The sequence below is a fragment of the Lupinus angustifolius genome, chromosome LG06, assembly GCF_001865875.1.
Source record: "Lupinus angustifolius cultivar Tanjil chromosome LG06, LupAngTanjil_v1.0, whole genome shotgun sequence".
Classification (NCBI taxonomy): Eukaryota; Viridiplantae; Streptophyta; class Magnoliopsida; order Fabales; family Fabaceae; genus Lupinus; species Lupinus angustifolius.
Genome location: NC_032014.1, coordinates 3,772,878 through 3,791,730, shown reverse-complemented (window position 1 = coordinate 3,791,730; position 18,853 = coordinate 3,772,878). Strand labels below are relative to the sequence as shown.

The 18,853-nt window shown below is 31.8% G+C and overlaps 3 protein-coding genes and 1 pseudogene across 3 annotated transcripts; 2 read left to right on the top strand and 2 right to left on the bottom strand.

Annotated features, from left to right (window-relative positions):
• Positions 683 to 4,123, bottom strand: LOC109349053 (MOB kinase activator-like 1B). The gene is made up of 7 exons (XM_019589703.1): positions 3,939 to 4,123; positions 3,318 to 3,366; positions 2,149 to 2,257; positions 1,918 to 2,011; positions 1,303 to 1,436; positions 1,053 to 1,216; positions 683 to 911 (listed from the first exon to the last, which is right to left on the bottom strand). Exons 1-7 carry the CDS (start codon positions 3,959 to 3,961, stop codon positions 837 to 839), a joined length of 648 nt encoding a protein of 215 aa, XP_019445248.1. The 5' UTR covers positions 3,962 to 4,123; the 3' UTR covers positions 683 to 836.
• LOC109350925 (growth-regulating factor 4-like) lies at positions 6,728 to 7,338 on the top strand. Its single transcript, XM_019592237.1, has 2 exons — positions 6,728 to 7,123; positions 7,227 to 7,338. The coding sequence occupies exons 1-2, from the start codon at positions 6,925 to 6,927 to the stop codon at positions 7,328 to 7,330; spliced, it is 303 nt and encodes a 100-aa protein (XP_019447782.1). The 5' UTR covers positions 6,728 to 6,924; the 3' UTR covers positions 7,331 to 7,338.
• On the bottom strand, positions 10,289 to 11,529 carry LOC109349046 (histone-lysine N-methyltransferase ASHR2-like). Its single transcript, XM_019589688.1, has one exon. The coding sequence runs from the start codon at positions 11,491 to 11,493 to the stop codon at positions 10,327 to 10,329; it is 1,167 nt and encodes a 388-aa protein (XP_019445233.1). The 5' UTR covers positions 11,494 to 11,529; the 3' UTR covers positions 10,289 to 10,326.
• On the top strand, positions 13,503 to 14,457 carry LOC109350814 (annotated as a pseudogene).

The window sequence follows — 18,853 nt, the reverse complement described above, 5'->3', positions numbered from 1 at the left end:
ATGCAATTAACAAATGCTACCATCTTTTGTCTTTATTTTTTTGGGGTCTGACACTGACCTCTATTCTGAAGTTTGACACTTGATCAAATTAAATTGACTTCCAATCTTATTTTAAATTTACCAAAAATTTCTTTTAGTTTCATTGTTTCAGTTTTCACCAAATATTTTGTTTTATTTTAGAGGTGTATAAATTCTCAAAAGTGAAAATATAGGTTATGCAGACAAAGGTCTTTACAAAACTAGGAGCAATTTGGCCAGTTAAAAGTATCTGAACAACCTTTGACCAAAAAATATCCCAACCCACTAGTCCTTTTTATATGACACTCCATATTTCTAGGGATGTTACTTGAATGTTACTAAAATATTTAATCATGTATCTTTTTTGGGTCAACAAACTATTAATGTAAAAAGAGTATGAGTCATGGATAACTATAAATGATATTTTGTAGATACAACAAATTTTGGACAAGTTAAATTAAAATAATCATATTAACTTTCTTCATTCATGTGAGACAACCCATAAGAGTCCTATAATTTGTACCGAAGGGAGTAATTATTTATCATCATTGAACATTATTCAGGCAACAAGACTTCATACTAAAACATCTTTTTAACAACAACAAAAACGTGTATTAGTAAAGATTAGAAGTTGGATCCTTGAGCCACTGGACCGATACAATAATTAAACTCAAACATTGAATGTATATGATATTGTGAGCTATAAATGGCAATTTAGATCCTGTTTCCGAACACATCAAACATAACAAATACAAGGAAGTCAAATATTAAAAAGCAGCCTTTATTTTGAGCAACACATTATGTTCCAATTCATTCATCTAATATGGAACGATAATGGTTTCTATAAGTTCTTGAAGAGGAGCCAGTTCCTTCTTGTCAATCAGCCCAAACTCCTGCACAAACAATAACTTATTAATTTGTAATAAAAACTACAGTTTCAGACCCCCAAAAAATAAACAACTATAGTGATTAGGAACAATTTCAGACCCCAAAAAAATAAACAACCATAATCATTAAAAAAATGTGAGACTTACAAAGGTAAAGAGTATAAAATGCTTGAAGCATGTATTTAGATGTGCCTCTTCTTTGAGGCTAACAATTTTCTGAAAGTGGGAATGATATATGTGAGCATATACACGGAACAATCGCTTGAATATTGTCTTCACGACATCCTTAAAGTTGGGAGGAAATGGTGTACCTGCATGTGATTCCATGGGTTATGGTACAAAATTGAAAGTACTGATAATGAGAGTCCAAGAAACTTTAGGAAAATAAAATCTTTACCTAGCTTCTGTGGGAATATGGATTCATCACCAAGTTGTGCTTCAATCCAGTCCATTAGATATTCTACATATTTTGGGGCAGAAACCTCAATAGGTTTCTTAATTTGTACACCATCTGCCCATCTATACTCATACCTGAAGTTTGCATGCAAAGTCGACATGAGAGCTAGAAATGGATAAAAATTAGTACAGACGAATTCAGAACGAATCAGTTATTGCAAAGTCGACATGAAGTAATTTGGTGCTACTTCAAATTCCAAAGCCCACAATTGTAGCTAACTCATCTCTAACAGCTTTATAAAACTTGTATACTTCAAATATTTTACTGCCCTCAGTGGAAAAGAGTTGTGAACTAAGGACTTCACTGAAGAGGAAGGCAAGGCAAATATGCTGGGAAACTACCATGTACATCATGAAAGTACAAATGAGAGATATACATCTACTGTCTATTCTACTTTCTACAACATTAATTTTGCAATAATCATATCATAAGAAGCTTCACCATTCCCCCTTCATTTTTCATTTTAATGTCACGAGCTAAGATAATTAATGGAATATCATCTGACAGAATTTCTAAGTGTATGAATGCTTTAAACATAGTATAATTATGCCATACTTGGGTCCTGCAGTCATTGTCCGGCAATTCTCCGGAGTACAGAACTCGGTGAGAGTACCATAAAGCAGATTCACCTGGTTAAAGAAATCAACGGCTGAAATGTAGGCAAGAAAAATCTCAGATTGTTGAATTTCAGGATAATATTAAAACATAAGGGTAACTAGAGAAATAAAGGAATCAAATAAATTTCAACAAGAAAGTACAAAGTGGATGAGAAAGAATGATAGTTACAGTTGACAGCAAGCCACTCATTCAAATCTTCTCCAGGAGGTAGCTTTACTGCTTCCCTCAGATTTCCACTACCTAGTGTGGCATCAATATGTTTTCTAAGCTGAGCTCCCTGCAATAATAAATGATAAATGATAACAATAATTAGCAGCAGAATTCAATTCCTCCTCCGGCGCAGCAAGGTGAAAATTGGATTTGGAAAACCCAGAAGACACTGTCCAGATTCTCTCCCCCACCCCACCCCACCCCAAACAATTACTATTAACAAAATGTACTACAAGATTGAAATGAGAACTGCAGAAAGGGGAACATGACAATCCAGTGCAAATTGAAGTCATACATGTAAAACATACTGTATAGTTCAGTAGTTCACAATCATTGCTAATGTCACAAGTCGAAATTATCAAAACTTTGTCATTCATCCACCCACCACTCGAAATTTGAAATCACCTTTACCCCATGGAACCCATTTGTCCTTCCACCTCCCCTGTCCTGTCTTGCTCTTCGCCTAAAAGTCCCAATCCTCTACCCCTTCACCCCTCCACCCCTCAGGTAAACATGAAAAAATAAAAATGGAACAGAGAAACTAACTTTCATATCTAGATATCCACTAGAAAAATACCAACACATGCAAAAAAATCTCACAAACTCAATAGAGATACACCACCAGTTTTGGAATATCCATGCATAAAAGAAACAGTGTAATCTATATGATTTCAAAATCAATGCAGCAGATGTAGTGTTTCAATGAAGATTATTAATTATACTACGTAAATCCATTTCCTGCATCTTCGCTAACTCGCAGTAGTCTCTTTCAGGCCATGAATCAATGTATTTCACTCGTAAATGTGTTCTTTTATTGTATGTCTAAGATCTGTGGAACACAGTTTTGTCACAAATTTTCCTTGTTGTGAATTGGTTTTTATGGAGAGAAAAAAAAATGAACATTGTGCTGCTTAGAGAAAACTACATAAGTTTTTTTTTCATTAGGGTCCCTTTTGTAGAATCATATTCAAGGAAATGCATTCCATCAACTTGCCTACAAAAGGCCTTGGGCTTTAAAGTTAGAAACAAAATAATACAAAACTCGTGAACAATTTAGAGAAACAAATTATATTAAATCAAATATCTAACAAAAAATCCCATTATTCCTGAAAATAAAAAGAACCAACCTTACTTCCAGAGGGTGTACTTTTCTTTGGGCGGAACGTTTTCTGGTTCCTGTGGAAGAATAATTTGTCAGGTAGAACATACAAGTTACCAACAGAAGGATAAAAGATAATCAATCTATATTGAACTACTAAAACATTTATCAGCATCCTTTGCACCTTACACAACCCTTACCAGTACCATATAAAGTTGCAGTCATACCAATTCTTACTATTTCTGTACACTGTAGGTCAGGTACAAATTTCATGTAAGGTTTATTCTGTAATACTATTATTTCATTTTAACACTAATTACTCAACAACTTCCACTCCACATCGAAACGGTATTCCATGTTCAGAAAATTATGGGGTAATAAACGATATAATACTAGTAAAGGGCAGAAAATACATATATGAATCAGCAATACATGTCAAATTGAATCAAATAGAGCTCAATATGATTATATTTTAACAAATTTAACTGAAAAACAAGTTACCCAAATGACTTTTGAACAGATCAGATCACAGAACAAACTGTAATAGTGAGAATAATCTATTACATGCTAAGATCATAAAGAATGAAATCTCAGTATTGAAACTTGAAAGATATGAATAATAGTAAAAATCGAAACTTTTCCCACTGACCTGCCTAAACCGAAGAGGCTCATGGCTTGGGTGAGAGAGAAATGGCCTTTGTTCCTTGGTCTTTGGTTCTGGTGTGCTTTGGACTCAAAATTTTCAAGCTTTAGATTTTGAATAATATTATTACAGAAGAAACCTTACATGAAATTCTAATCTCTCATGAGTCCCTTTGGTGCAGACATGTGCATGATGTAAGTCACTTAACTACGTTTCGCCATTAAAATAAGTAATTAGGGTTCTGTTAACACCTGATATTATTCTTTAACAAATTAAAAAAATAAAGAAATTAGCCTTAAAATTTTAAGTCTGACATGTAAAAAAGTAAATTTTCATGAGAGAGATTTATTTCTCTCTTATAAGACAACATCTATTAATATTCCTTCACTACAAATTTAAGATTTATTTACAAGATGTTGTATACCAAATAAAAAAATATTTTTTATTAATTATTTGCAATATTAAATTTTAATAAAAACCATCAAATTTATATTTTAATATTGTACTTGGTAGACTAGATATCCATATATGATAACAATTATTGTGATAAATCTTTAAAAAAAATTATTATTCTTTTAATTGTTATTGAAAATTATTTTGACTTGAATCATCAGTCGTCATTCTTTTTACTTTTTTCAATATTATCAATATAAATTTGATAATATTTTATCATGATTTATTACCTGAAAATGAATTTATTAAAATATATAAGAGTGATGTTAAGGTAGTTGGTTTTTTTTCTCTAAAATTTCACATGTAATATGAATTTAAAAATTTGTATTTATTATCGGAATTTATATTTACAGGATTGCACGTTTATTTTTTTTTTTAAAAACAAGACATAAAAATCTCAAGTTTATAATTGTATATGAGATTATAAAAGATCCAATGGACAGTGCTTCTTATTTCAAATGTATTGATCAATATTCAATACGGCTATTGATAATAATGAAATGCTTAATTCATAATTAATGGATATTATCACCTAATACGATCCAACTTTATTGATCATGTAGTTCTATGACTTCTATCAATCCAATTCATCTTACCTTTGGAGATGAAGAGTTATAAACATTTTATAAATATCTACAACCAACTTTTTATTATTTTTAATTAACTACAGTATAACTACTTAGTTCTTTTTATTGATTTTAATTATATACAGTATAATATTAAATAACTAGTCAATAATTCATTAAATATCAAAATAACTATATCAGTATAGAATTATAGATGGTGTCAATTCTGCAAACTTTATAACATTGCACTTATGCATTAAATTCATCAATAACTTTATTGGGTTGGCCATTGTAAAATATTAAAATACTTTCATAGTTTATAAATTAACAAATAATAATTAAATTGTTTTTGCTGGTGATTTATAAAAGTTGCACTTGCCAGTAGTAACCGAAGCAAGTTGTACATGATGGTGGAAACAAATATCCTCTCCATTGAGAGATATATAATTTTTTACTCATATTTTTAATGATAAAAATATAATTTTATCATAAAAAATATATTAGTGCATATTATGGGGAGGGTATCGTTATTCAGTTATATGGAATTTAGTGGGAATCCAGATCTTCTTCCTATTATTATTATTGGACGGAGATTATAACATGTGTCTCTCAGCGGAAAATCCATACGCATTTGGTGGATATTGATAAGAGTCTAATCATTACCTTAAGACAGAAACGCAGCCTGATGGCTACTTAGTTTAACTTCAAGAGTTCTAAAGTCTAAAACGAAAAGTATTAGACTTGTAGACACATTCCAATTTGCTAGTCACTCTTTGTGTGCAACTTTGATACTTAAAAAATGTAAAATGGAAAAAACTAGAAAGTTAAAGAATCATCATTTTAAAAGCAAACTAGTCACCTTATCAATGTATTAATTCAAGTTTTTCTAAATTATATGGGAATGATGGATCATATACTATTTTTTTATGGGTGAGACAGCATCAATCTCCTTTATTTTAACATTTTCCATAATGATCAAACTACTTTATAATTTTTTTTATTTACTACGAATGAGACTTAAACTTCTAATCTCTTATACTCTATTCTTTAAACTTTTCTCCTTAACTAACCTATCACCTTATAGGAATGAGATCCTTCAAACTCTATGTCTCCCTATCATGCACCAACAAGTATTATAAATAAAAAATACGACTTTATTTTAATTTACAAAAATAATACAATAAATTCACATATCTAAGTATAAGTGATATAAATAAGATAGAGAACATTAAATTGTGATAGATGATCTCCATCATTGACTATATCTTTCTACAAAATTAATCTATACTCTTACGACATAGATAAGATGTCCCAATTGCTGACTGACTTTCTTGTTTTAGCCCAATGAAAAAGTGTCACTGAATTAATTTTTTTTATAAAAACACAAATTAACATTTTTTTATATTAATCAGATGAAATTGATCAATCCAAGATATGATGACACACTCGTTTAGGAGTAAGACTTATCTAAAATAATGAAGAAACAAATGATTTTTTCCTTTTATATTTTAAGAATAAAAATATAATATTATTTTAAATAAGAAGAATACATATATTAATATATGTTGTTTTTTCTTTACTTTTGTACACCACTTTGTCTTTCCGAAATACCTACACTCCTTTTCTAGATACAAAGGATCCATATTCATACTCTGACGACAAAGATCACATAGTTGAATGAGAAAATCTCACTCAATTATGAAAGAGATGTATCGTCCGTAAACCAAAATAGTAATAAATTTTGTTTAAAGTTTAAACTGCCTTTTATCTAGCTTCATCCTTAATCCCTACCATTTACAACTCAGGCTTGAACTCGTTTTCTCCGAGGGAACCGCCCCACCTCAACGTCGTCGTCCTCTTCTTCCTCTACCTTTCTCTATATTATACCCATCAAACTCTTCATCCAATGCATATTTCATTTTCAGATTCAACCCATTTTCTTCATTATCTTTCCCGGAACTTCAACTCAAAAAATGAGTGTTCCTAATACTCCACCAGCTATGATGTTTATGGCGTCGCAACCACTTTTTACGGTGGCGCAGTGGCAGGAGCTGGAGCACCAAGCTCTTATCTTCAAGTACTTCAAAGCTGGTCTCACTGTTCCCCCAGACCTCCTCGTACCTATTCAAAAGAGCTTGCAATTGATCATGTCTCAACAAAACCACCCTTCTCGTAAGTTTAAGGAAAATAATCAATCTTTCTATTTTTTCATGATACCCTTTTTGTTTTAGAAGTTAAAGTTGTTCACTTGTTTGCTTTTTTGGTTTTTATGCAGTGGGGTATTATGGGAAAAAGATAGACCCAGAACCTGGAAGATGCAAAAGAACTGATGGGAAAAAATGGAGGTGTTCAAAGGATGCACACCCTGGTTCTAAATAGTGTGACCGCCACATCATACGACGCCGTTGCCGTTGAAGAAAGCTAGTGGAATCTCAATCGCAATCTTGTTCTTCAGTTGTTACTACTGGGATCACAACAACTACTGTTTGTGCTCCAACTAGAACTTTCCAGAATCTTCCCTTGCACACCAATGTTACCCGTCAAGGTTTCACTATTGGGAATGAGAACAACAGCACCATGAATATGGGGGAGCCTTTACCTCTTCCTAATGAGGTTTCCAGGAAAGAGTTAAGGTATATGAATATCTATGATCTATATTATCTACGTCTTATGTCTGTATCTTCATGACAAAAAGATACATACATTATAGTTTAAGAGACTTTTAAGTTGTTATTAGAGTTTAAAATCTAGTACTGAACAGTCTAAAGTTTTTTATATTATCGGCACACCATCTATTATTGATTTGTAATAATTTTATTTGAAAGTTAATACTAGCTAACATGTGAATGGTGGAGATTTGCTGATAGTGTAAAAAACACTTACACTCTCAATATATATATATATATTAAATCGTTGTTGTTATATTCTGATAGGTAATATTATTATTATTGTATATAGATTGATATTAATTGAGATGCGTGTGAGCATGTTCTTAATTGGAGACAATTTTATTGGGTCTTTTTTTATTTTTGTGGGCTCTTGTTATCAAGAGCCAAGATAAGCAATTAATTAAAACTAAGATTTTATTTATATATTAAAAATACAACCTTACCCAAATACAAAATTACTTTTTTTAATTATTTATTCTCACTCCTTAGAGTTGAGGTTAACCATATTTTTTGTTGTTCCTATTTGTAAGTATTGTGTGAATGGAGGGAGCATCATGATGTTTTTGTTACTTTTACAAATAGTATTTGTGTTTCTTGGGTTTTGCTAATGATCATGGGCAATTGTTAAAAAATTATAGTAGTTAGAATTAAATGAAAAGTAATGGACCTAATATTGGAGAAGGTGGTTCATAAAGGATCTAATATAGGAGGTGGATGATCTAATATTGGAAGTACGAAAGTAACTTTAATTAATGCTTCCTATTTTGTTTTCTTAATTTGTTCAAAACTTTTGATTTTTTGGATCCAGCAATGATTGTTAAATTTCTAATGTCTTTTTGGAGGAGGGTATCCACAAACAATGTTATGTTATATTATTATATATGGTATAGCTGTGATGCGAAGTTACCTAAAATGTGGGTCATTATGATGCGTGGGATGAGAGTAAGGTGAGAAGCACCTAGCCATTATTCTCAAGTTAGTCTCTGCCTGTATAGTATTTAACTTGGTTTGTGTGTATTTAAAGAATGCAATAATAATAAGCAAAAGATCTTGACAAGTTCAACCTAGCATAAACATATATTCAGCATGTGAAAAGCTTTAAACCTTCAGTACAATTTCAACATTGCCCTTTACAGACAACAACCAAGTTAATCATGCACTGTTTCTGGATTGCATTTAATTAGGTGTTGCATACCAAGGAAAATTTATTTAACTCTTGATTTTATTCTACTTGAATTGTCCTCTTACCATTCATTTGTTATCATAAGTTGATGCTCCATTTTACTTATCCAAATATTATGTAGGCTTGTTGTACATATTTAAAACATATTGTAAAAAGTGAGAGTCATGGTGTGACCTTGTCACAAGGTAAATGAAGTATCAGGGGATGGTTTGTTGAAATCTGGAAATCAAGGGATTTTATTCATGACTGCATATTATTGTGAGTCTAAACACTAAACCAATATCTTAGCACGAGAACTGATGTTAATATTCCCCTCAGTCTCTCTTCAGTGACTCTCACTTGAAGATGGATTTAAGCTCCTCTTCCATTGACTATAGGCCTATAATAGATTTTAACTGTAACCAAGATGCCAATTAATGACATAGTCCTTTATAATGATTGCAAAGAAATGCTATAAATAAATAAATGGAAGACCACATATAAATAAATGCTAGCATACAGATACTTGAGGGAATCATGGTCTAATTTCTAAGCCCCAAACAGGATTTACTCTTATGCTTTTATATACTGGAAGCAGTTCTGATTTCTTTATATGCCCTTTTAATTTACTGTACTTGCATTTAGTTTGACTACTTTCTTCCTATGGTTGTGCTATCATCATATGATGGATGTTTTATGATTGAATGATTGAATGAATGATTAATATTATTTAGTATGACATTTAGGACGTGGGATCAATCATGTGCATTGTTGTAAAACTTCGGTTGCAATGTGGGCAGTAACTAAAATGTCAAAGATTCATCATATAAATGCTGGATTGAGTCCAAAGTCTTGGAACTAACGTGGCTAAAAGTGGAGAGGACATCAGCAAATAGTGCCATGCATTGCACTGATAGCAGTGGAGTGGTGCTTTCACAGTTTCTATGCAAAATGGATAGAGATTATTTGTCCCAAATAATGTCTTAAGTCAATCAGAATGTTATTTTTTTTTAAAATCTTTTATTTATGTGACAATATCTTGGTCTAAGATACCATTTAGGATAAATAATTTCTGTCTATACCGAAGGAGTATGAATGTAGATGGGGATTACCTTTCCTAATTTTGTATCTTTTAACCCTTTCTTTTTAATTCAAACTTCATACTTCAATTGTTTATTCCACCTCTCATTTTATTAGTAAGTTATCTCAATTTAGGTATTGTTCTATTTCTACCCTTTTCGCTCATCCAAACTTACTGAGAGCCGTTGTTATTACAAAATTTTTTACTCTCACCTCATCCAATTCCAATCCACAGTAGGTGACAAAAAAGGAAAAGGGTGAAGAAAAACAATATAGAGAAAGGGCCCAAGGACCATTTTTAGAAAGGAAAAAATGATATAGATGATACATCAGCTTTAGGAATATGGGATATCAAATGCTACTTTTCCAGACAATAGTCATAATACATAAGGTGTAAACAAGTCCTCCAAAGAAATATTGCAGGTTATATAATAGCATATAAATTGATCCATTTATGTCAATTATTAAGCAGTGTCACTTTTTAAATTACCACAAAAGTTGCACTCCAAAACATTAGTGTGTGCATCATCTTTAGGAGCCAAAGTGCCATTACAGTTCTTTCTGTCACAAACATACTTGGCAATGAAACGCACATGTGGCAGATCACTATATTCTTCTACATAGTTTTGGCAATCATGAGGCCAATTTGCTTCAATCTTACACCTATCACATTCACAACTGAACCCATAATCATCCATCAAGATCCTCTTCCTGGTGCAATAATCTCTGCTGATTCTGAAATAACTTATGCAAACCTCTCTTCCTTCAGGAAGATCTTGTATCATCCTAATAACCATGTCAGTGTTATTGTGTTCATCATCAAGATCAGCACTGTCCACATAATCAAACCTGCATGCATTGGGAATGCAGTCATGGTTGAACATGCTGGCTTTTGGGTAAATGGCATATGCTTTTATAGATCTTTGAGGACCATCTGGGGAATAAGGGTTCATCAAGCAAAAAGAGTTGATTCTATCTTTGGCTAGAAGTTGTGCAGTGAGATCAACAGAAATGTTGACACTGGGTGGGAAAAGGGGTGAGATTAGAGAGTGCAAGAACTTTGCAGCTTCAACAATAGTATCATCTGGTGTGCCATGAAGAGAAAGAAAAGCGTGAATACCAGAAGGGGATATAATGGCAAGGTTATAGGCTGCAACAACAAAACGAGCTTGGACTTGGCGTTCATAGGGTTGTTGTTGAAGTGATTCTGAGTCTTTTAAATGGGAAAGTGCATGGCATACTAAAGAAGAGTGAAAGGTATTAAAGGCTGTGGAGAAGCACTTATGGCTACAGAAATGGTGGTAAGAGCAAGAAGGGCATGGAATAGTATTTGTTGGTAAGGTTCTGAAGCAGTGGTCACAGTAAGGGAAGAGAGAAGAAGGGGAGGATGTAGAAATGAGAGGAGAAGAAGAGTAGATAATGAGAGGGGATTCTCTTAGTATTACTTGTCCAGCTTTGAGTGATTGTGCTGCAACAAGGCCCTTTCCTTTGCCTGCTATATGATCCAGCCTCAAGAGAGAGCTTGAAGAAAAAGCCATGAATATTGATAAGAGCACTGTATATGTTTCAAGTATCTTGGGTATGGTGATTTGGTGCAGCAATTGGAAAACAAGTTGGTGGGCATGTAGCATAAGAGATAAAGATGCATCGGTGCATAATGCACATAAATAATTAAATATTTTGCCACTAGGACCTTCACCGACTATGACGAATAAAATATGGATAAAGAAGTAAGCATATTTGATAGATAATTATAAGAGAAGCTGTCAAATTTAAAATATTTAGTTAAGACTATTTTTTAACGATTTATGTATATGAATCAATGGTTTCCCACTAGCGCTTGTCGGCACATCCATCAGCAGTAGCTCACTTGATTAGGGATGCTTGTTAAGGATCAAATCCTAATGTTTGCAGTAGTGGTATTATTTCCAATGGTTGTGGTTAGCATCATCAATTTGGGCCATAATTTTCACCTAAATTAGGATGAACATAAGTACTGTATGCGGTTGTAAAAAATGTATGAAATATCATGTATTTTTTGTTCTAAATATGGACAAGGTGAGTTTGCAGGTGGCAAACTACTATTAAAAAAATTGAAAATAAACTGAAGTTACTATCACATTTGTTTTAAAATTTTGCACAATATTATACTAAATCAAACAATTTAACATTATATATAATTAAAATCTAATAAAAAATTAAACATAAAACTTAATAATTAAAATCTAATAAAAAAATTAAACATAAAACTTAATAATTAAAATCATAATGCTTATGAATAACTCATTCTTCTACTTGTTAGAAAGCATGTGACTAAAGTGAACATTTTGAGTTAATTGACAGATTTTTTGCATTTCTCTGACATGATAACTACAAAGGAGCGGACAGGCATACTCCAAATCGCTAATGGTAGTTGTTGCTTAATGTCCCCTCTTTTCATTAGGGATCATCATGTAAAAATATAAAACAATATAGTGTAAATTATCTCAATTAATAAAAAAAAAATGTCAAATTTATATTCTCAATCGGAGTTACAGATGGTAGATGATTTGAAGCTCATGAGCTGGCCCATTACACTGTAGTTTGTGTGGGCTAGAAGCAGGAGTAGGGCGACGCATTATGTTGTGCGCTGTGCAGGTTGAGCCCACAGATAAATGGATAGGGATGACAAAAAAAATCTGATCAGTGGGTACCGGTGGAGATACTCACAATGGGTATTCGTAATAATAGCTTATGGGTGAGAGCGAGTTTTGTGATATCCACCCTGTAGGTACCTACAAATTTACATATTTAGTTTTTAGTTAAATTCTTATATATATTTATTATTATTTTAAGATTATATATCATATACTTTATTATTATTATTTCATAATAAATTATGTATATTTAATTATGATCATAAATTTATCATACAAATATCATATTATATAATGAGTACCCACTACTCACACAAGTATCTACAAATATTGCGAGTTTAGACAAAGGAAAGCATTATCCACACCTATCCACACTCGTTGCCATCCTATAAATGGGTTGAGGTTGGTTCAATTAGTTATTGTTGGTTAAACTCCTTTTTAGGTTCTCAATATAAAGTGTTAATAAGTGTATTAAGATATTATTTATTAAAAAATAGTTTTAGATAGGAAATATTGTTTTCCATATATCAATAAGGAACAAAGATACTCTTCATCATTATTTTATTCTTTACTTTAGAGAGTATTATGAGGATCAAAATTAGCAACATTCTATATATAACTAAGGGTTTATTAATAGGTAATAGTATTCTAATAACATCATTTAATGAATGAAAAATGTTTAAAAAGCAATAGTGAATATTTTGGAATATATAAATATATCAATTTTCATATTAAAATTTTATTTTTTCTCTTTTATAAGTATGGTCATTAAAGGTATTTTTCAATGTTCTCCGTGACTAATATCAAGATTTATATATTTAAAAGTTTGTCGTTAATATTTTCATGTAACTAAAAGCACCAAAATTTATATTTTTCTACATAAATTAAGAAAAACAGATTATTGAAAAACTTAATTAATATTAAATGGCAAAAGTAACGTTTTGAAGATAGCATGATTGAGCACAACATCCATTTGGCAACGGCACAATATCCATCCCATTCTCTTGAACCATCAAACACCCTCCTCATAACACCTACTACATAACTCAATGGCTGCAACTACCACCACATTTTTTAACAAACAATTGATTTCCAAGGTTATCTCTTTCTCTTTACTTTCTATATTTTACAACCTCATTCACGTTCATCTACTTGAGAAATAAACTTGCTTTTAACTGAAAAATCTTAATTGCCAATTTTACATTGTTTTTAATAACATTTTATAAGAATTGAGTTTTGTTATCCATACTAGTCAACTTAATACATAGAGTTATTATCTTGTCTAATTCTGTATGTGATTATAATGCAGCAAGTTAGGAATAATAAATGGACCTATATAGAGAAGTCTCAGTTCTTTATTCATAGAACGGAATTTTATCATCAGATTCACTTCTCACACCTTGCACCTATATGTGCAACCTTGAAGAACCCCAAGTGGTTTGAACCTGCACCAAAGAAGAAAAAGAAGACCAAGAATTTGAGAAAGGATTATAGAGAAGATGAAGAACAAGAACAAGAGACAGAGACACAGGCAGAGAAAGATGGGATTGTCTGTGGGGATTCCACTTAGTTTTGGGCTTTTGTTCTTTCCATTCTTTTACTATCTCAAGGTTGGTTTGAAAATTGATGTGCCCATTTGGGTGCCCTTCATTGTGTCCTTCTTCTTCTTTGGGTCTGCTCTTTAGGGAGTGAGTTATGGGATTGTGTCCACTAGTTGGGACCCACTCAGAGAAGGGTCCCTTTTGGGTTGGAACGAAGCTCAGAAGAATTGGCCTGTTTTTTGGCAATCTTTTAAGGGAGGTAGATCTCAAGAAGAATTAGCCCATTGTAGTTTGTCCCCTTTTAACGTTTTCTTTATTTCCTCTTTTCATTGCTCTCCATATATTTATAGATCTCATCTCTAGCCTTGATTTTAATCCATTTGTAGAAGGAATAAACTTATTGGTACTTCCTTTTTTATTTATTTTTTTGTTTCTAAAAGGGCTAGGCTTGAGTATTGGATTGATAACATACATAAGATGATCCAAAGCTCATTCGTATTTCAATCTTAATTGATATGGAACTTAGATCAGAGCCTAAGTTCAGAAAAAGTAAAATAAGTATATACGCATAATATATGAGTTCTATATATTGTCATTGTATCATTCACAATTCATCTATAATTATCGTTGACTTTTTCAAATAAAGTAATCCATATAAATGATCAATGATATAATGATTGTGTATAAATCTTTACACTGACATATGTATTAACTATTTGTCTATTGACAATAATTATACTACATGAAAAACTAATAAATGAAATTAGAATAAGCTAGAAAGAGACCAAAACAAAACCTTAGATTGCACATTGTCTAAAGCCTGCAAGGATATGCTCTAGCGTGGCTCCATGGCCTTTGGATGAAAGAAGGCTTAAGTGCATCAACTTTCTGTAGAATGCCCCAGCTGGTAAGAATCAAGTGATAAATGAACCATGAAAATGTGGAAAGAATTCCAAGAAAAGGGTCCAATCTTCAAGGTGTCACTCTTAAGTTTTCTGGCAATTTACATTGCTACAATTAAAATTGTTCCTTCTATTTTTTGGTCAGTTATAAGTTTTATGGTAATGTTGTATCATTAATTTGCATGTAGTGTTCAAATCCTATTACAAGGTTGATAAATATTTTAATTCTAAAAGTTTGCTTTACTATATTATTTGGAACTTCTTCAAGAATTTCATGACCACTCAGTGAATGGTGGAGCCATGGAGAGGTAAACATGTGCAATTATATTCATATAACTGAACTTAAATTGACTCATGTCATATGTTGCAAATGCAGGTGCAATATTATGTCCTTTTCATTCACAGCGAAGTAGGACACACGAGAAGTAAATATAATTTTATAAAACATATTAATACATATTCAGAATATGAGCACATCCATTTTTGGGCTATAATTATGCTCAACTTGAGAAGGACTACTATGATGAAAAGAGTTTATTTTTCCTCAATTGTAAGACCAGAAATTGAACTCAAGATGGGGAATCAGACAAGTTTTATAAATAAGCCATATCTTTATTAAATGAATGTCGTCCAATTGGTTTGTTTTAATTAGGATACCTCTCAAGGTGACAACTTAAACCCCAAAAACATCAAAGGTAAAATTTGAATAGGGATACAATTCACTTCCAAACAGATTAACCACCATTGGTTTAACATTATTTTTTTTAACCAATTACTACAAGAATAGGAGAAGTTATGGGGTAGTCCCCAACCAAATATATCATCACATCCATGAATAAGGATCACCTATCCTAAAACTCTCAATTCCCTCTCATCACCCATTAAAAATTGACACATAAGTAAGTATAATTTTTTTAAAAGCAAAATGTTTCATGATTAAAAATATAAAATATATAGTGAATAAGATGAAATATACTAGAATGTACCCCGAATAATCCCTCCATAAACAGACTACTAAATTGTAGCCTTGCATTATTCAAGTCTCATACCTTGGTAAAAAGAATTAATCAAATTAAACAAATTGCTTTAACATACGATTTTGTGCTCATTTTCTTTTTCTTTAAAGGGTTTTGATTCATGGGCAGTTCAAATCTTGTCCCTGTAAAGAGAACCAATATAAAAAAAAGAAAGAAAGTGGCTGATTGAACGTTTTCCTCTTTGTTCAAAAGAAATACTTCAGACATATATGTTCTCTCTTTTTCTAAGATTTTTTTCTTTTCTATTTTTCCATACTTTACTGATGACATGAGTAAGCAGAATCAAAACAAGCTGAATGTTCATATATATTACCCCTATTTAATTTAATTCCCCCACCCCAGAAACCCCACAAGACAAATTAACAAAAAATATAAAATAATTTGACTGAGTTTATCAAAATTCGAATAATGCAATATCTAGGAGTATTTCAAACTCCTCTTATAAATCACACCACGTCTAAGCAAAACCTTAATCATTATATTGTTGAATAAGCAAATCCTTCCTACTTTGGCCCATGCTATATTTGTACTTTACTAAGGGCCACTAAGTAAGACAATACATAAAAAATCTATGAAGTCGACATTTGCAAAACTCCTAGATTCTAGGTTTGAATTTCCAGCATGCTTGAAACCGAGTTAGAAAGCAGTTTGCATACTCCAAATGCTTAAGCATAGATATAAGTAGAACGTACGGGTAGGTTTTAAAGGCTTCAATTAACAGACATTATGTACACGACACCGCCCATTTGGTCTATTCTTTTAACACGGGGTCATGTTTTTATCTGAAACAATAAAATGAATAAATCAAAAGGAAGAAATAATAACCAAAGTAATCACACCTAAACATTGGAAGTAGGGAAAGAAAATAGTTGGGGATTGAGATTACTTCGAGGCAAGTATTCCTGAATGAGGAGGAGCTTTATGATCACTTTTCAAACTATAGTATTGTATATTATATTATTATATATATAACCTACTCTTGTTCACTATAAGAAAAAAACAGAACATTCCTAACGTTAAAAGTGGTATAAACTACATGTTTTCATGTCCTCTCAACCTTCCATAGGATTTTTGAATTTGACATTGACAAGGTTGAGGAAACCTTTGCATTAGTCCCCTTTAATATTCAAAATTTTCAACATTAATCCAAAAAAATATTTGAAGATTGAATATACGTGTGCAAGTGTCCATTGCACAGATAATGGATTTGGTAATTGAAGTTTAGTAGCTTAGCACTACATAAAAATTGTGGTACAAAAAACCTCAAGGTTTTCAGCAGAATCTCAACAATGTATTTTGGTTAACAATTGATTAGATTTTTTTATTCATTGCTTGGTATGTAATATGTATAACAACAGATTTTATTTTTTAAGTTAACATTTGAGTTTTCTCTTTACGAACAATGAAAGATAAAGAGGGTGAAAAAATAATAAGGATTTAATTAAAGTGTCGGTTATTTTTGAATTCTCTTAAACCAAATAAGACAAAGTTAAGGGAGGGAATGGCTTTGGACCTTGGTTATCCTTTTCATTCTTAACAAGTTCTGGTAAAAACCTCTTTAGCTAAAGCATGACCCTAAGATCATGACACGTGGAATAATAATTTTCAGGTGTAGAAAGAGAACAGAGAGAACCCATGTATTAGGAAACAAAGCAAATATTTGCTTGCTGGCAGAGAAAGAGATTGTTGTGTAGTTTTTATATTGTGTGGTTTTTGCTGTACCTCTATTCAATTCCAAGCATTCTTTGCTTAAAGAGAGAGTTAGCCCCGGAATAAAGCAAAGAACAAAAATGAGTAGTAGTGGGTTAAAGGCAAAGCACATATAATTACTTGCACCTGAACACCCAAATTCAATGATTTTTGTGCTATCCATAACCGAGCGAGTTTGATCTCTTTAGAACTCAAACTTAATTCAACTTGAATATCCACTTTAATATTTACAAAATCACAGTTGTACTAATTTGATTCCTGAAAAAATCTTAATTTTTGGGACATGTTATCAAATTTTTAGGAAATAACTTAACACTCAAATTTTGAGAGACTAAAATAGATATTTAATAAATACCGAGGGCTTAAAATAAAATAAACATAGATACTCTAAATATTAATTATAAATGAAAATTCAATTCTGCACACTTAATTAGTAAAGATTTTGCAGCTAGCCCTTGTATGTGTCACTTGTATTTTTCAAGTAACACTCTTTCCTAGGCTAATCCTCAAATGTTTAGTCACAGGTTTTGGTCTGTAGCCAAAGCTATTCATTCCGTCTGATTGCCGTATAAATTACACTAACGTTTCATCCTTTGTAAGAAGGACTAGTGGTTTTGGTTAATTTGGGTTACACTCTCTCTAACTGTGTACCTTATTAGTCAGAGAAAGGAGACAACATTATAGAAATATGCACATAGATACACAATAGAAACCAAGGGACTTTTGCTTCCTATGTTATGGAACTTATCTAATTTTAGTAGAACTATATGTTCCAATGTTGATTTTGATTCTCTCTTCCAACTAAATGGACATAGGCACTTCCATTCGTGCAACTTGATAGGACTAAACGGTTCAGTAACGTACCCTTTCATCAATCCCATTTTTTGTTTTATTTTTCTTTCTCTTTTTCGTTTTGCTCTTTTCTCTGATTTTACTTGTAGAATCGCATGTAACATTATTTAATGACAAAAAAGACATTGTTTGGTACAATTCTAGTTCAGCAAGTGAGCAGACACAACAGGGAAATGTCTTATTTTGAGCACAGAATATTTCTGGCAGGAGGGCAAGAACTTCTCTCTCTCTTTTAGATTTTAATATGCTTTTTTGGCTTCAAATAACAATCCATACGGTGGGAAGTTCACTTATGTGGTTATTTAATAGAGAG

What these genes read in the sequence shown, in the direction of transcription:
- LOC109350925 (XM_019592237.1), top strand. Translation starts at nt 6,925, where the DNA reads ATGAGTGTTCCTAATACTCCACCAGCTATGATGTTTATGGCGTCGCAA. An exon ending in TCAACAAAACCACCCTTCTC is followed by an intron (nt 7,124 to 7,226) that starts GTAAGTTTAAGG and finishes GTTTTTATGCAG; the next exon opens with TGGGGTATTATGGGAAAAAG.
- LOC109349046 (XM_019589688.1), bottom strand. Translation starts at nt 11,493, where the DNA reads ATGCTACATGCCCACCAACTTGTTTTCCAATTGCTGCACCAAATCACC.
- LOC109349053 (XM_019589703.1), bottom strand. Translation starts at nt 3,961, where the DNA reads ATGAGCCTCTTCGGTTTAGGCAG. An exon ending in AGCCTCTTCGGTTTAGGCAG is followed by an intron (nt 3,367 to 3,938) that starts GTCAGTGGGAAA and finishes ATTCTTCCACAG; the next exon opens with GAACCAGAAAACGTTCCGCC. An exon ending in CATATTCCCACAGAAGCTAG is followed by an intron (nt 1,217 to 1,302) that starts GTAAAGATTTTA and finishes AATCACATGCAG; the next exon opens with GTACACCATTTCCTCCCAAC.